At 48.3% G+C, this 17,873-nt stretch overlaps 1 protein-coding gene across 2 annotated transcripts in view; it reads left to right on the top strand.

Moving 5' to 3' along the window:
• Positions 1-17,873, top strand: part of Scamp2 (secretory carrier membrane protein 2) — a 28,177-nt gene that overhangs the window by 6,863 nt on the left and 3,441 nt on the right. The window contains exons 2-8 of one of the 2 annotated variants that reach the window (XM_021207394.2): positions 9,192-9,260; positions 9,621-9,719; positions 10,251-10,379; positions 11,424-11,541; positions 13,003-13,131; positions 13,703-13,862; positions 14,892-14,993. In XM_021207394.2, coding sequence (XP_021063053.1) covers positions 9,192-9,260; positions 9,621-9,719; positions 10,251-10,379; positions 11,424-11,541; positions 13,003-13,131; positions 13,703-13,862; positions 14,892-14,993 — 806 coding nt within the window. The remainder of the gene's footprint in view (positions 1-9,191; positions 9,261-9,620; positions 9,720-10,250; positions 10,380-11,423; positions 11,542-13,002; positions 13,132-13,702; positions 13,863-14,891; positions 14,994-17,873) is intronic. The other variant, XM_021207395.2, reaches the window with a different exon arrangement.

Consider the following 17,873-nt stretch of genomic DNA (forward strand, 5'->3'; position numbering starts at 1 on the left):
CAATTATACTCTACCATTTAATAGTGATTGATGGATATAAATAGATAAATAAATAAATTATTAAATAAATCTTAAAAAAAAAAAAAAAAAAAAAAAAGTCACCTCTGTATCCCATCCATCACCAGGGGTTTCTTCAGTCTTAGATCCTGTACTCTGTCTCTGAGGTTTTTTTTTCTCTATTATCTCTAGAGTTTGAGAGAAAAATGACAGGGCCCTGTCTGAGAACCTGGCCTTGGCAGCCACCAGCAAGAGGGTCATGGAGAAGAGGAAGACAGCCACGCCTTTTTAGTTAAGCTGACATCTGCATCAGTGGAGGTCAGCAGGCAGGCAGACTGTGGTAAAAGCGGGTGGCATCAGCAAAAGTCTGAGAAAGCCCGAAGTGGGCTTTATGCATAAAGGCAGGGCCTCCATCCGTGCAGCTGTCTGGGGACGGCATTAGGCTGTGAGATGACATGCTTAGGTTTTGGCCAGTATTTGAGAGAGAGAGAGAGAAAAGAAGAAGAGTATTAGGATTTAGTGGGCAGATGTAACAGCTTCATGGCCGTGGTTCCACAGCAGCTGTTGCTTGCTCGTTTGTTTGTTTGTTTGTTTGGAGAATCTCACTATGTAGCCCTGGCTGCCCTGGAATTCACTGTGTAGACCAAGTTGTCCTAGAACTTACAGAAATTCACCTGCCTGCCTCCCTCGAGCATGTGCCACCATGCCTGGCTTTTTTTGTTTATTTTTTTCCATAAGACAGTGTCTCACTTAGACCAGGCTGGCCTGGAACTCAACTTGGAGCCAAAGATGAATGTGAAGTCCATCCTTCCATCTCCACCTCTTGAGTATGGAGATTGCAGGCAGCACAACCACGCCCAGTTCCTGTCCTCTCTGTGGAGTCATCTGCTGCTTGGGTGACACACCTGCCTGGCCTGACTCTTCAGGATGTCTCTGCCTGGTACCTCTGACTTACCTCAGGCTGTTTCCATTTCCTATCTCTTCCACTTAGGTTCTCAGTCTTCTGCCTCTACTTCAGTGGCCTCAGATAGCATCCTCACGCAGTCCTCAGCTCACTCTAGGCTCTGGCAAATGTCTCCAGCAGCACACATCCACACCTTTCTAGACATGCCAGCCAGATAGACTGCACAGACACTTCCCATGTGGTCCAGAATCTACCGAGGTCCTCTCCCTTCCCACATAGCCTGAAAAACCAGTCTCCTGGCAGCCTTTCCATTTTTAACCAACTTTGAGTTGCTGAGCCTATGACATCTACCCCAGGTCTCTAGAGTTCCTAACTCCTCCATGCTAAGCTGCTGTCCCTTAATTTAACTTCATTACTCAGCAGTCATGACCAGCCGTGTCCTTCCTGCATATTACATGCTCCTCACGATAACCAGAATGGTCACGGTGTGCCCTGCTCCAGCTCCTGTGGCTGTTTCCTCCTGTCACTGAGGTCAAGTCCAAACTGCTCCAGGCTGGTTTCCTGATACTTCTGGCTGTTCTCTCTTTACACTCTCACCTCTAAGCCTCCTTGACCTCCTTCTAGGCTGGGCTTAAGCTTATAATTCAGCACTTGGGTGGTAGAGCAAGAGAATCAGGGGATCAGGGTCATCCTCAAGTAGAAAGAAAGGAAGGAAGAGAGAGAGAGAGAGAAAGAAAAAGGGAGGAAAGAAAAGGAAACAATCTAACGAGTCAATGATGTTGTCTTAGGGTTTCCATTGCTATGAGCAGACACCATGACCAAGGCAACCCTTAGGACATTTAAACGGGTTTGGCTTACAGGTTCAGAGGTTCAGTCTATTATCGTCATAGCAGGAAGCATGCCAGCATCCAGGCAGATGTGACACTGGAGGAGCTGAGAGTTCTACATCTTGTTCCGAAGGCAAACAGGAGAAGACTGACTCCCAGGCATCTAGGAGGAGGGTCTCAAAGCTCACCTGCACAGTGACACACCTCCTTCAACAAGGCTACACTCCTAATACTGCTACTGCCACTCCCTGGGCCATCCACATTCAAACCACCACAGATGCAAAACTGGAAACAAAGCCAGATGTGGTGGTGTACACATGTTTATCTCAACAGTCAAGAGGCAGAGGCAGTCAAACCCTGTGATTTGGAGGCAAGCAGAACTATACAGTGAGATTCTGTCTCTTAAAAAAGAAAACTAGGGGGCTGGAGAGATGGCTCAGCGGTTAAGAGCATTGACTGCACTTCCAGAGGTCCTGAGTTCAAATCCCAGCAACCACATGGTGGCTCACAACCATCCATAACAAGATCTGATGCCCTCTTCTGGTGTGTCAGCTATAGTATACTTACATATAATAAATAAATAAATATTAAAAAAGAAAAAGAAAAAGAAAAAGAAAACTAAGCAAATTACCCAAGTATACCCTTCTCATTTCACTGAACAAAAGCACGTTCTTTTTAGAGCGTAGGTAGTCTGATACAGTTAAGGAACACCTGTCTTGACACTCCTGGCTCCCTGTGACACTGTTGTCTTTACTGTTACCTGGGCTCAGTGTTGATCGGGTTTGATGCTCTGCACTGTTTCTTCTCAGTGGCAAGAGCTGCTTCTTGGTGGTCCCCGCTCAGCGTTTTTGGATTGGTTTGTGTAGGGAATGGACAGGTGAAAGTAGGAGAAAGGAGGTGGTATAAACTGAAGATAGACTGTCCCCAGGAGGGGTTCAAGGCCCAAAAGTCGTGAAGCTGAGAACAGTTCCTGACGCCTCTAGAGCACTCAGCATCACTGCCTGTGGCAGGGAGGAGCCCAGAATGTGCTTTGCCCTCAGACAGGTTCTCGAGTGCCTGCTCCCCACACTCCCCAAAGCTAGTCTTGAATTCGAGGCAAATCTCCCTGCTTCAGTCTCCTAAATGCTGGCATTACAGGTGTGGATACCCTGATGGACCTGTGTGTTTATTTTTTGAGACAGGGTCTCACTGTGTAATTTAACTGGCCTAGCTCTTACTGTATAAACCAGGCTGGCAGGCTGGAGAGATGATTCAGCAGGTACTGACTGCTCTTACAGAGGTCTTGAGTTCAATTCCCGGCAACCACATGGTGGCTTACAACCGTCTGTAATGGGATCTGATGCCCTCTTCTGGTATGTGTGAAAAGAGCTACAGACTATTCACATACATTAAACAAACAAACAAATAAATAAATATTAAAAAAAGAAACAACAAAAAACAACAGGCTGGCCTCAAATTCAGAGATCCATCCAGGACTGAACTTCTGAGTACCTCAACATGAGTGCTGACATTACAGTTGTATGCCATCCTGCCCAGTTTATGCTGTGCCAACAATCAAACCAAGGGCTCCCTGCTTGTTAAACAAGCACTTAACCACAATGATATACATCCCTAATTTTTTTCCTCAACACATCCCTCCTCTAACCCTTGTGTTTTTAGGTAAACGGGATGCTATCATATAAAAATTTGGAAGATGGAAGAGAGCTCACCTCTCCCTCCCATGGTCTTGCTTCATTTTTTTGGTGTGTTCTTCTGCCAGCCTTTTTCATGTGATTACTTTTGACAAAGTTAACTTTGCACTTTTATAATGAGACCTTTTTGTATGACCGCAGGAATTTTTGTTTCGTTGTTTTGTTTTGAGACAGGGTCTTGCTATGTAGTCTAAGCTGGCTTTAGATTCACTGTGTATATAGCCTAGGGTGGCTTAATGTTCTGCCAGCCTCATGAGTGCTGGGACTACAGGTGTGTATTACCATGCCAGACCTGAGGTGTTTAATGTGCTTGTTTGGAGCCTGGGATCAGTCTCACAGTAGGAGCTCAGGTGAAATATAACATGGGAAAGCAGGGACGTCCCTGAGGGTCAGGCCTAACCAGGAATTATGAAACATACGACAAGAGATTTCCCTCAGAACAGTGAAGAGGGCCCTTGTAAGCCCCAGCCCAGCCATGCTTCTCCCAGGTCCCTCACACCCTACCTACGTAGAAATGCTTCTCTTACCTGCTGTTGTCCTTGCCTCCCTGGGCCTTTGCTTACCTTCCTGCTTTCTTCTGGGAACCACACTACTCTAGTCTTATTTCTGTTGTGATAAAATATCCTGGCAAAGAGCAACTTAGAGGAGAATGGGTTTATTTCAGCTTATAAATCCACATTACAGTCCAACATTATAGAGAAGTTAACACAGGAATTTCAAACAGCCAGGTATCACATCTGCAGCTAAGAGCAAAGAGAAACTAATGTATATATGCTTGCTTGTTTGTGCTCAGCTTCATTTCTCTACTCTTATATAGTTCAGGATCCCCCTGCCTGCCTAAGGAATGGTGCCACCCACAGTGGCTTCCCACATCAACTAACTTAAGATAACCCTCCCACAGACAAACCCACAAACCAACTCAAGTAGACAATATCTAATTGAGACTCTCTTCCCAGATGATTATAAGGTTGAAACAAGTTCACAGTTAAAGCTAACCATCTCTCCCACCTCTCTCCCAGCCCTCTGAGGTATCTCCTGTCCCTCCTGTCAAACACACTGAACCCCACCCAGCGCACTGTTGGCATTTTGTCTCAGCTACTAGTCCACCAAACCATGAACTCTTCAGAGGGAAAGAGCTGTGTCCTGCTTGTTTTAGCATGTACCTTCTTTACCCTGTAACTGTTCTCGCAATGTAAAGAGCTAACTTTAGGAGCATTTCTTCCCCCCCCTTATACATTCAGTAAACGGTGTGGTGTTGTTCCAGTCTGAGCAGCTGAAGAGGTTTTAGATTACGTCTTTGTAGGTGAAACTTAGACCTCACCATCCTTTTAAATAACTGCTTGACCCACTTACGAGCCAACTGGTGCTCCATGACTAGGAAAAGTCGATGCTGGTAACGTGAGTTTTGTGACTTGAAGAGAAAGCCCATGGTCCTCACTGGGCTCACCAGTGTGATCCTTCCATGAAAGACTCTGTGTGTGTCTTACTAAAGATGGCCCCAGGCTCCAGCCCTTCCAGGTTTAGTAAGGAAGCCTTGCTCGTGCCTTTTGGCAATAGGATTCATTCACTTCGGCAACATAGTGATTGATCACCTTCCTTTTGTCCCACAGCCTTGCAGTCTTACTATCCTGTCTCTAGAGTCAGACCTGGATTCAGAGTCTAGCTCAGACACTACTCCGAGATGTTTTTGTATGTGTGTGGGTGTTTGCCTGTGTGTATGCCTATGTACCGTGTGTGTGTGTGTGTGTGTGTGTGTGTGTGTGTGTGTGTCCTTGGGATTCAAAGGGGCATCGAATCTCCTGGACCTGGAGTTACAGATAGCTGTGGGTCACCACATGGGTGCCGGGGATGGAGTGTGATTCCTCTGGAAGAGCATCAAGTGCACCATCTCCCCCGCCCCTGTTCCAGAGATCTTGAGTAGTTACTAACTCTACCCAGAGCTTAGGCTTCTCTATCTACATCAGGGGCACTGGTCTCTTACATGGCTGTGGTAAAGATTAAATGAGGAAATCTATGGTCGCCTTTCTTGGCAGAGCCATAAAACACACAAACTGACCAGAGTCTTTATAGAGTGGAACACAATGATTATTTCCTCCCTCTTCCCTCCTTTCTTCCGCCATTCCTTTCTTTCTTTTTATGTGTGTACCTGCATGTGTGGAGTTCAAAGGACTTCATTCTCTCCTTCCACTTTGTAGGTTTCAAGAATCAAACTCAGACTTGGTGACAAACTCCTTTAGTCACGGAGCCATCTTGTCAGCCCACCAGTACATTATAGACACAAAGGAGAGAAGCTCAGCCACCACGGAGTTGGGCATGGTTGCACATACCTGTAATCTCATCATCTCTGGAGAGGCCATAGCAGGAGGTTTGAGTTCACAACCAGACTGGGAAAAATAATGAGTTCCAGGATAACCTGAGCAACACAGAGGAATTCTTGTCTAAGGGTGAGGTTGTGGGGGGGATCTGTAGATAGTGGAATCTTATGATATGGAGTTTCTCAAAAATAAATAAATAAAAAGAAATTAAAGCAAGTTGAGAAAGGCTGATAGAACCTGCTGGTGATAAGGCACAGTGATCAAGTTAGGGTGAATAGAATTCACAGTAATGCCAGTATATGCTGAACCTGGCACATAGTAGGTACTCAAAAAAAGTCACCTTCCCTTGGTCCTCCCTCACACCCTTTCATCCTCGCAATCTCCCTCCTTGTCCTCATCTAGTCTCAGCCACTCTTGAAGCTGTCTACAGCTTCCAGGGAGAGTCCAGGTCTCCTTAAGGAGAAGGACCCATGTGTCACAGTGTTTTAACTCATCTGGTCCTAGGCAAGGTGCCGCCAAGCTCTTAGGCTACTGTTGACCTAAGTACACAAGAGAAAGAAGCACTAGTGTGACTTTTGCTCTCAAACCTTTCCTGCGATGATGCTCTGCCCTCTGCCCCTCACCAGACCCCAAAGAGCCTGAAGGATGGCCAGACCTAGATGCTCCCAGCTGCAGAGCACGCTCACAAGTAGGAGCAGGCCACGTAAGATGAGCCTGGTTAGGCTTGCAAGTCCAGACTTTGCAGACAGCAGAAAAGAAGGGGAGCAGGGAGAATCACCTGGACAGGATAGCCACATCTCTGTCATCTGCATTCTACCTCAGAGACCTGCCACCTGACTATTTTGGGTTTTTTGTTTTGTTTTGTTTTTAAGATTTATTTATTTCATGTATATGAGTACTCTGTCACTTTGTTCGGACACACCAGAAGAGGGCATCGAATCCCAATTACAGATAGTTGTGAGCCACCATGTGGCTGCTGGGAATTGAACTCAGGACCTCTGAAAGAATAGTCAGCACTCTCCTGCTGAGCCATCTCTCCAGCCCCTCACCTGACTGTTACTGTCATAGAAATGGCATCTTGCCTTGAACTTTAAGCTGCTTATTATGTGCCAGCTCTTTGGTTTTTTTTTTGTTTTGTTTTGTTTGGTTTGGTTTTTTGAGACAGGGTTTCTCTGTGTAGTCTTGGCTGTCCTGGAACTCACTCTGTAGACCAGGCTGGCCTCGAACTCAGAAACCCGCCTGCCTCTGCCTTCCAAGTGCTGGGATGAAAGGCGTGCACCACCATTGCCCAGCCTATGTGCCAGCTCTTGAAACTGCTACCTGAGCTGTCTCTTGGGTCCTATGCCCTATGGTGACAGACTAGCAGCCAGTTCCTTGGCTGGTGGGTCTGATTTCAGTGACTTGGGCTTGCTTCCACTGGCAGGTATCTGCTGCCTTTGAAAGGAGGCAGAGCCAGAACCAGAGCCCCCCTGCAGGCCAGCTGGTTCTGGGAGAAGACTGTTAGGACCAATCCCCATGTCTTTGGGTGACCTCCACTTTGCCACTTTGCCCGAGTTGCAGGAACCACCAAAGCAGAGGTAGATGTCCTGCAGTCAGGACACAGTCTGGTGGCAAAGGCTGGAAGGAGGTGCAACATTCTCAAGATGAGGCTGTCTAGAGACCCAGTGAATTGCAGTTGCTGCTCTACTCTGGATGTGGCCTTAGGGGCAATCAGGCAAATCTTACTCTAGGAGCTGGTGGTCCCAGTGGGAAGATAGAACTGCTGTATAAAAAAGCCAGAGTACACATGGGGAACCGGTACTTAGCTCTGATAAGTTTCAGAATAGGAAGCCAGCTCCTACTTTCCAGTCCTCAGATAAGTTACTTCATCATGACCAGTGTCTTTTCTACCTGGGAACTAAGCAGTTTGTTCTCTGAACATCTGTGACACTGACACTGTATTTAAGAATCAGGTCTGCAGAGCAAAGTGTGACAGAGCACACTTGGAATTCCAGCATTTGGGGAGTGGAATCATGAGGATCATGATCAAGGCCATCCTGATCTTCACAATTTGAGGCTGACCTGAGGTATATTAAACTGTCAGGAAAAACAAAACAAAAAATAGGGATGTCTGGGAATGAACCGTAGAGACTCAGCCAGGGACAGTCTGTCCTCTCCCAGCTGTTCCCCCAAAGTTCCTGCATGACTCTACAGTAAGACCTGAAGCCCTTAACCATGATCAAGAAAGGGGGAGGTCGCCTGCATGAACTGCCCTCGACACCAAAGGGCCACTTAAGCAAAGAGGAGGGCGGAAGCAGAAGGCTAGAAACACAAGACAGACAGTATTCTGCTGATGTTGTCTGTTTCTATTTTTTTGAGACAAGATCTCATTATCTTATTTTATAACCTTATCTGGCCAGGAATTCGTATGTAAGCAGAGGATGGCCTAGAGCTCTTTGGATCCTGATCCTCCTGCCTCAGCCTTCAGACTGCTAAGGCTACAGACAAGCTGCACACTAAGTATAAGGGATTTTGTTTCATTCTCTCCCTCCTCTCTCTCAGGTGTCTCTGTGGAGTCCTCTGTCCTGGAACTCGCTTTGTAGACCAGGCCAGCATGGAATTCAGAGACCCACCTGCCTCTATCTCCCAAGTGCAGGGATTAAAGGTGTGCACCAGGTTTAGAATTTCTTATTTTAATTTTTAAGAAAAAAAAAAAAAAAAAGGAGAGGAACTGGAGAGAGAGCTCAGCAGTTAAGAACACTGACTGCTTTTCCAGAGGCCCTGAGTTCAATTCCCAGCAACCACATGGTGGCTCACAGCCATTTGTAATGGGATCCTGTGCCCTCTTCTGGTGTGTCTGAAGACAGCTACAATGTGCTCATATACATAAACTAAGTAACTAATTTTTAAAAAAGAAAAGAAAAGAAGGAAAAGGAAAGGAAACATTTTTCTGGCTTTTCATCTGAGACCTTCTCCCTCCTAGCATGTGTGCCTGATTTAACAGTCAGTGTTGGCAACCAGTAGCATGTTTCTATCCCAGAACCTTTATCCATCCTCTAAACTCAAGGGGAATAAAATGCTTTCTGTAGACTAAGAAATAAAATGGGTTTGGGGTCTTAGATCAGTGGTTGAACCTCACAAGTACAGGGCCCTGGGTCCCATCTCCAGCACCAGAAAACAGAACAATAAAGAATAAATAGTACAGGAAGGTCTCTACCTCCACCCATTTTAGCCTTCTTCACCCAAGTGGGAAAAAAACCTACCCAGGTTAAACGCTGTGGTCCCCTCCGAATCTGGCACTGAGAGAGCCCGTGTTTGGACTAACTGTTTCCAGAAAAGGTGAAGGGATTCAGATGAAGGGACTTTATTTCAGGGCAGACCAGAACCCCGGATACGTGGGACACTGGATTGCTTGCTGGCCCCTGGTCAGGGCTGTTTCCTCCTGTCAGTATCTAATGCCTTCTTTTCTTCTTTCCAGGATCCCTCTGTGACCCAGCTGACCAGTGCTCCTCAGAGTGGCCTGGCTGAGTTCAATCCCTTCTCAGAGGTTGGTGACTATGTCCTTTCTGAGTCCTGTAGTCTTTTGGGAGATGGTGACAGGTGCCAGGGTGTCTGTGGCTGGGAAAGAAGAGCTCTGGAGAGTTACTGTCCTCATAGGGACAGTCCTAAAGTGGACTCGGGGTAAGGTAGGAGTGGAGGCGTCTCCAATGTGGCTGAAGTTCTTTGGGTTCTGAGACGTGGGCTTCTCTCTTACAGGGTGGAGCAGGGCGATGCTAGAGAGCCTGGAACCTAGTAAAGCCAGGGGTGTGGGTTAGAGGTCATGTTGCAGAGGAGAGTCCAGATCAGATCCTCACCACGGGTTTGCTACAAGTGGAGCCCACTCATTTCCTTCCTTTGCCCCACTCAGACAAATGCAGCGACAACAGTTCCTGCCACACAAGCTCCTGGGCCCTCCCAGCCAGCAGTTCTCCAGCCCTCAGTGGAACCAGCACAGCCAACGCCCCAGGTACTGCTCAGGAGTCTTTGGCCTCTCCTGTGCAGGTGGGAATCACCCAGGTCCATAGTTGAAGCCTTAGGGTTGGGGGCAGGGAAAGGGCCTTCATTCCCCAGGCTTCTTGTAAGATTCTTTGGAGCCACACTACAGCCCCACTCCTCCTACCCAACCCTCAACCCCCAGAGTAAGCTCCACTCACCAGGCTGGGACCCCTGGTGTCTGCAGAGAACCCCTGTCCTGTTGGACCACTCCAGGTCCCTCCTTGGGCACAGAATCTGTCTGTTCTTTTTGTTTGTGGTGCTGCAAATGAAGTCCGGGGCCTTACAAATGCTCTGTCACCAAGCTACATCCCTGGCCCCTCTCTTTTTTAACCTTATTTATTCCTGCCTTCTATCCTATCTGCTTTAGTCCCTTCACTGAGTCTAGTGGACTTTGTCTGCTTGTGCCTAACGCTGACCTCTGTCACCCTCCCCACCCCACCCCTGACCCCAGGCTTTTCACCGTCCTGGTGAGCATGGCCCACAGTGGAGTTGTGTATTGCAGCTCCCGATTAGACAGGCCAGCAAGTTTCTGCCTGCCCAATTCCTGGCAGCGGGTGAGCCCTCAGAGAGGCAGATGCTACTAGGAGGAGATAGTATTTCCAGGGACAGCCACATGCGCAAGCCTTCGAAGGTAGGCCCAGTGTAGATGAGCAAGATGCGGGTGGGCTGGGCACCTGGAGCCTACCCAGGCTGGGTCCTAGAACCCTGCGAGGTGCGACACTCCTTGTGTGTAGGGTAGCTTTATGTTCAGCAGGTGTGATGGGATGCAGGGACCCTACCTCTGTTCCACCAACAGCACAGGGAGATGAGGCTAGGACCAGTTCTAATCCCAGTGTCTGAAGTTCACCTCCCAGGGAGGCAAACTTCACTCTCTGGAGGACTGCTTTGCTGAAATGTGTGCATGTGTATATACATGCCTAGTTGTCATCCTGTGAGATGGCCACTCCTGCTCCCCCAAAGAGGACCATAGTCTCATTCTTCAGGAGGAAGATGGGGCCAAACAGGGGTGACAGCCCAGCTCTGCTCAGCTTCACCCGAGAGTCCCTGAACTGTCATTGACAGGCTCTGCTCTTCTGCAGAAGTGACAAAGCTTGGCCTCTTCATGCCATGAAGGTTAGGCAGAGAAGGGCCACACATCATGGACTGTCCCCAGACAGGAGGGCCTGGGAGGCAGCTCCTGGGCAGAGTGGGGAGGGAGGCTGCTTTGCTGTGGCTCACTGAGGCTCTGATGCCTGTGGCCTGAGGCCTGCATTGCATCTCCCTCTGTGCTTTCTGCTGGCAGCCTAGCGCTGTTTCCACTTTGCACACACGCTCAGGTTCTTCCCTCTAGCTTCAAGTCTCTGGCTTTCAGGCTTCAGGTTGGGCTCCTGTGCTTTTACCAAAGGACAATACAATTCAGTAGCCTGGACTTCGCCATGGCTGAGCCATGGGAGGTAGGGGAGGGAGTGGAGAGCCCTCAAGGACTGAGGGGTCAAAGGTGGTGTAAGGGTTGTGGGCAGTGGGTCACCTAGGCACTCCCATGGTATTCCTTAATGCCCAAGACACTTTCTTGGGCAGGACTACCTCGGATTACCTGCTAGCTCTTCCTGCCTGGGTGAAGTGCCTCTGCTGGCCTGCCTGGGCTCACACTGTCCCTTTCTCATTGCTGGCTGTGCCCTGCTCCTGTTCTCTCTAGGCTGTTGCAGCTGCGGCCCAGGCAGGCCTGCTTCGGCAGCAGGAAGAACTAGACAGGAAAGCTGCCGAGTTGGAACGCAAGGAGCGAGAGCTGCAGAACACTGCGGCGAATTTGCACGGTAACAGAGACTTTTGGGGTCTAGCCTGCTCTACCTGGCACAAGGGGTGCTCTGAACCACCTTCATGGGGTATCTTACAAAGCTTTTGATTTTGGAAGCATGCTGGTTTGGGGAGCTCAGCATAGTGACAAGAACTGTAACCCCAGCACACTGGAGGCACAGGCAGAAGGATTACTCCAAGTTCCAGGCCAGCCAAAGCTATAATATAGTAAGACTACATCTGAAAAAAAAAAAAAAAAAAGGAAGGAAGGAAGAAGGGTGCTGTTTCTGGGGTAGAAAGAGGGAAGGCAGAAGTTAAAAGATCAGCAGAGTGGGCCTGACAGATATGAGTTATGTCTGCACTCCTTCTTAGAAGGAGACATAAACAAGCTCCCAGTGACAAGTCAAGGCACAGCTCCACCAAAGTTCACTCTGTGGAGCCAGGGAGTTTACTCATTCCTTACAGAGCATGTGTGAGAGGTCACTACAGGGGGGTGGGTGCTCTTCCCACAACGTGTTGTCCCTGCAAAGTCTTATCCAGCAGGATGAGGAGGTGGCATACATGGGGCCCTCTTCCACTCCCCAAGGCCATGTACAACAGAAGCAGAATTGCATAGAACTTAAGAGTAGGGAGTGGGGCTGGTGAGATGGCTCAGTGGGTAAGAGCACCCGCCTGCTCTTCCAAAGGTCCAGAGTTCAAATCCCAGCAACCACATGGTGGCTCACAACCATCCGTAACAAGATCTGACGCCCTCTCCTGGAGTGTCTGAAGATAGCTACAGTGTACTTAAATATAATAAAAATAAATAAATAAATAAATAAAAGAGTAGGGAGTGGCTGGATGTTTAGATGAGAGTCTCCCGCTCCTGGACACAAGCCCAGCTGGGACTATACTTTTGTAAGAGGGTGCAGTTGAACTACCCAAGACGGCGGTTGTCTGACCTTTACATGCTTACGATGACAACTCTGGTTATCCTGCATTAAGAGCTGGTCATTGCCGCGCGTGGGGGCACACACCTTAAATCTCAGCACTCGGGAGGCAGAGGCAGGCAGACTTCTGAAAAAAAAAAAAAAAGAAAGAAAAAGCTGGTCATTAATAAAAAGACCTTTTTAAGCCAGTATGATAGCTCACACCTTTAATCCCAGCTCTCAAGAGGTAGAAGCAGGCAGATCTCTGAGTTTAAGGCCAGCCTGGTCTACATTCAGTAATAGCCAGGGCTACCTCATTGTCTTGAAAGAAACAAACATGTCATTTAGTACATTTAGCTCCCTCTATTACCCAGTGTAGTTGGGACTCATTATCTTGGACTGCTCCAAGGTACCTGTGGGTATCTCTGGATTCCTCCTGCTCTCACTTCATGTTCCTTGAAGCCCCCGAAACTTCTGAACTCTGCTTCTGTGCAAGCTCTGTTTTGCCTATAAACTGGGTGGCTGCGTGCTTGCTTCCGTGTCACTGATGAGGCTGAACCCTTTTTTACACAGTGAGAGACAACAACTGGCCGCCACTCCCCTCATGGTGCCCTGTGAAACCCTGCTTCTATCAGGACTTCTCTACGGAGATCCCTGCTGACTACCAGCGGATATGCAAGATGCTTTACTATCTCTGGATGTGTGAGTTCCAGGGTGCATTGGCAATGTCTTAAGATCCCTGAGTTTCCTTTTGGGCTTTGCTTGCTGGGGTCAAAACCTCACAGACTCCATCCTTCCTAGTGTTTGGGCTAGCATGGGGGAGGTTCTTTATGTCCTATCTAGGAACTTACTCAAATGGGCCAGCTTTTGAAAAGGAAAAGGGACTTCTGTGTTCCTGAAGAGTTCACTTCCTGAACGGCTCAACCTGGCTCCTCACAAGCCTCTAGGTTCTTAGCAGAGAGGAAAGACTGCAGTTCCATTGTGGGCCTTTAAGAAAGAGTTATTTCATTCCACAAGGATTAGCCCGGGGTCTGCAACTCATTATCCCTGAAACCTAGGTGTTCTCGTCATCTTTAAAGAAAACTTGGTCCTTGGTGTGAGGTCCTAGAGAAACAGGATCTGGAAGCTAACCTTCCCTTTGTATAGACTGAAGGCCCTATTTTTGCAGCCTCCTTCACAACGTGGCCTTTCCTAGGGAGTAGCTTGCTCTGTGGGCATCCAATCCTCCAGCTGCCTTGGGTCAAGCCACTTGTCTCTCCTTGCCCCTTCCTAGTGCATTCAGTGACTCTGTTTCTAAACCTGCTTGCGTGCCTGGCCTGGTTCACAAGTAACGCAGCCAATGGAACAGCCTTTGGCCTCTCCATCCTTTGGTTTCTGATCTTCACTCCCTGTGCCTTCCTTTGTTGGTACCGACCCATCTACAAGGCTTTCAGGTGAGTGGTGCTAGCACAGGGGTGAGGCTCTGGCTGGCTTCCCAGGAGTAGCTAATAGACCCACGTTCTAGGCCCATCATAGTCCTAGCTCAGACTAGAGTGGTAGGGGATTGCCTTCCTCTTCTCAACTCAGTCAGAACAAACAAATGAAGAGCCATTTGCCTCAGCCTAGCCTGTCCATCCATGGATGAACATGGGAATGAGAGGGGACTGGGAGCCCCACCTGCTGTTGCACTGTTCCTGGGCAGGCTAGCTGGCAGGCAGGGATTCAGTTGCTGTGAAGAGGGAGTACCCTGCTGAGGGGTGAGGGGTGAGGTGCTGTGCTGTGGGTGTCAGATACTGTCTGTGGCTCATCTTTATGATCTCAGGCATCTGTGGTCAATATGTAAGCTTGCTCCTGTGTGCGTAAACAAAGTATTTCTAAGACCCCCAGGGGATTTGGAACTACACTTCATTCTTGATGCTTTTAGGGAAGAAAAGCCAGGAGTATCCAAGAAGGCAGATCCCAGGAGTCTGTATTCTCGTTCTCAAAGATACAGTAGTCAAAGCCAGGCATGTAGCTCAGCGGGTAGAGTGCCTGCCTAGCACATGCAAAGCCTGGGTTCTATCAAAGCTTCACTTAAACTGGGTGTGGTGCCATGGGCCTACAGTCCCAGCATTTGGGAGATGCAGACAGAGAGGGTCAGACATTCAAGGTTACCTAGGGAATTAAGAGGCCAGCCTGGGCTATATGAGACCCTTGTATGTAATTAAGGAAACAGCACAGTGGTGGTGAGGAGTCTTAACCAGTTTGTTACTCCCCAAGTATCTTTCCTCCCACCCAAGTTTACATGGTGTGTGTGTGTGTGTGTGTGTGTGTGTGTGTGTGTGTGTGTGTGTACCTGGTACCACAGTGCACATAAGTATGTCAAAAGAGAGTTCTCTCCTTCCAGGGTTAGACACAGAGCATCAGTCCCTTCCCTACTGAGCTGTCTCATTGGCCCCAGGCCCTCTATGATCTACTTCATATACTTCCTTCTCTCTCCACAGGTCTGACAACTCTTTCAGCTTCTTCGTGTTCTTTTTTGTATTTTTTTGTCAAATAGGGATCTATTTCATCCAGTTGATTGGCTTGCCTAACTTGGGGACCAGGTAAGACCTGAGATGAGGCTCGGCTTCCTCGCCATTTCCTAGCTCCTAGCAAGTCTGTTTGGACCATAGTGGACAAACGGTGGTGCTTTGTGTGATGAAACATTTTCTGCAACACACACATCCACTCAGCCCAGATAGGGAACCCAAGATAGACCAAAGTAGTGGTGCCACAAAAGTCCAGCTTGGTGAACCAATGAGGTTTATTGGGGTTACTTACAAGGATATGGGTGAAGGGTAACTTGCAGGAGCAGAAGTAACTCAAAGACAGCTGTATCATCAAAGTCCACCCCAGCATGGGTGACAGCTTACAAAGCTGGAGACTTGGTGTATACTGCACAGCCTGAAGGCAGCTCAGCAGCTTGGAGAATGTCCTTTTCAAATGACTCTCTGGTCCAACGCTCTCAGGCAGCTGGTCTGGTCTCAAGAGTCCTCCGAGCAGGTGAGCTTGCCTGAGCGCATTCTTCCAGCTTAGCCTCTCTCAAAGGGGGAACTCTCAGCTTTTATTAACTTTCTCTGGCAGGAAGGGGTTTAGGGGATCTGGTCAGTTTCAGGGACTTCCTGAAACTATTCTGAGTTATTTACACTAGGACAGATTATTTTAATCTCCATAGAAACTCTTTCCTGGTCCTTTTCTCTTTTGGGGATCCAAGGGGTCAGACCCAGAACCTTGCACATGCTAGGAAGTACTCTGTCCCCGAGCCACAGCCCAGTTTTCCGTTATTTTACCAAAGTCTTTCCTTGTACTCTTCATTCCAGAGTGTGTAGATGAGAGCATCTCATTCTGGCCTGGAACTTGCTATAGGCCGGAGTGGCTTCCAATTCATGGTGATCCCCCTGCCTGCCTCCAGAGAGCTGAGAGTTCAGGTTTGAGCACCTTGCCAGTTTGGGTTAGGCCTTTAAGGCTGTGTGTGCCGCTGTCTGGCAAGTTCTTGCTTTTCTCTTGGTGCATCCTTGGAGAGGCTGATGGATCCCTGGCCTTTGAAGCCCCCGAGTTACACATTAGCTCTCTCAAACTCAAAAATGACCTTGAACTTCTTGTCATTCTGCATCTGGGCTGTACCTGTTGTTTATGTGGAACTTGGGATGGAATCCAAGTTCTCATGCGTGCTAGGCAGTACTCTGTCAGTGGTGCTACAGCCTCAGCTCCCATCTTACTTCTTCTCTTAGGGCCTTGTGACTGCAGACGGTGGTGTCTGCCTCCCTGGAGAGGTGCCTGTACCTCTGGAGCATGTACATGGTTTGAGTTTCTTGGCACCTCGGTCCTCAGCTCAAAGTTAAGTTCCAAAAGAAAAGCTGATGGCTGGTGTTTTCATTTCTAGACCAGTGCACAGGGAACATTGCAAAAAGATGGGGCTGAGAGCAGGAGCCTGGGAGGGTGGTACTGTTTAAGTCACTCGTCAGAGCAGGGAGCAAGTGCAGAGTGTGAGGAGAGGACTGGCCATCCATCGCACTGGCACCCTGAGCCTGAACACACTGCCATCCCGCCACCCTGCAACCTTATTCTGTGTTCTAATCCCGACCCTTTTGGTGGATGGTCCAGCTTCATTATTACTTTAAGCTAGATGTTGTTAGGAAAGCTAGGTGGGCCAAGTGTGGGTGGCCCATGTCTAGAATCCCAGCACTTGGGAGATGAGGCAGGATGACTGGAAGTTTAAGGTTATCCTGGGCTATGTAGTAAGTTCTGGGCCAGCCTGGAGAACAGAGTCTCAAAAAACAAATAAGCTGACCATGGTGACACACTCATTTAATGCCAGCACTCAGGAGGGCAGAAGTAAGCGGGTCTCTTATTTTGAGGCAACCCTGGTCTATATAAAGAAATCTAGGATAGCTAGGGTTACATAGTAAGACAGTGGCTCAAAGCAAACAAACAAACAAACAAACAAACAAACAAGTAAATGGGGTGGGGTGGGGCATGCTACAATTAATACTCGAACTCTCTACTGAGCGGCTGAGGTTTGTGGTGTGGTCCTGCCTTCACTGCCTTGAACTGGCTTGAACTTGGGAGGCAGAGGAAGGCGGATTTCTGAGTTCAAGGCCAGCCTGGTCTACAGAGTGTGGTCTGCCTCGGCTGGCTCCTGCCTGTTCTTGCCTTCCCGTAGACCTTCTGTGACCATTTTCTTTTCTCTCTGTGTGTATGCATGTTCCCATGTGCGCATGCGTGTTCATGTGGGGTCATGTGTGTACACCTCTATTTGGAACCAGAGGTTGAGATTTTTGAGTCAGCTCTCTTCTTCCATGGTGTGTGTTCTGCAGATCAAACTCAGGCTGTCAGACACAGTGGCCACTCCTTCACTGGTGGAGCCGCTTCCTGCCGCTGCAATGGTCTTTGCTGCTTTTGCTTTTAGTGTTACACTTCAGAGTCATGAAACTTACTTCCTGTTTTCTTCTACAAGTTCATTTGTTTGTTTTTTGAGACAGACTCTCTCTATGGTCCTGTTGTCCTGGTTACAATGTAGACCTGACTGTCCTAGAACATATATTCTGCCTCTGCCTCCCTAGTACTGGGAGTAAATGTGCGTGCCACCATGCCTGCCTTTCCAAGGGTTTTATAGGTCTTACAATTAAATCTTTGCCCTACTTTGAGTTAATTTTCATGTATGATTGAAGTAAGGATCGGTTGTTCCGATACCATTTGTAAAGAGACCATCAGTTTCCCTTTAGGGTGTTAACAATTTTTTTAAAGATTTATTTATTATTATATATAAGTACACCATAGCTGTCTTCAGACACACCAGAAGAGGGCATCAGGGGCTGGTGAGATGGCTCAGCAGGTAAGAGCACCTGACTGCTCTTCTGAAGGTCCTGAGTTCAAATCCCAGCAACCACATGGTGGCTCACAACCATCCGTAACAAGATCTGACTCCCTCTTCTGGAATGTCT

The sequence above is a fragment of the Mus pahari genome, chromosome 10 (genome assembly GCF_900095145.1).
Source record: "Mus pahari chromosome 10, PAHARI_EIJ_v1.1, whole genome shotgun sequence".
Taxonomy (NCBI): Eukaryota; Metazoa; Chordata; class Mammalia; order Rodentia; family Muridae; genus Mus; species Mus pahari.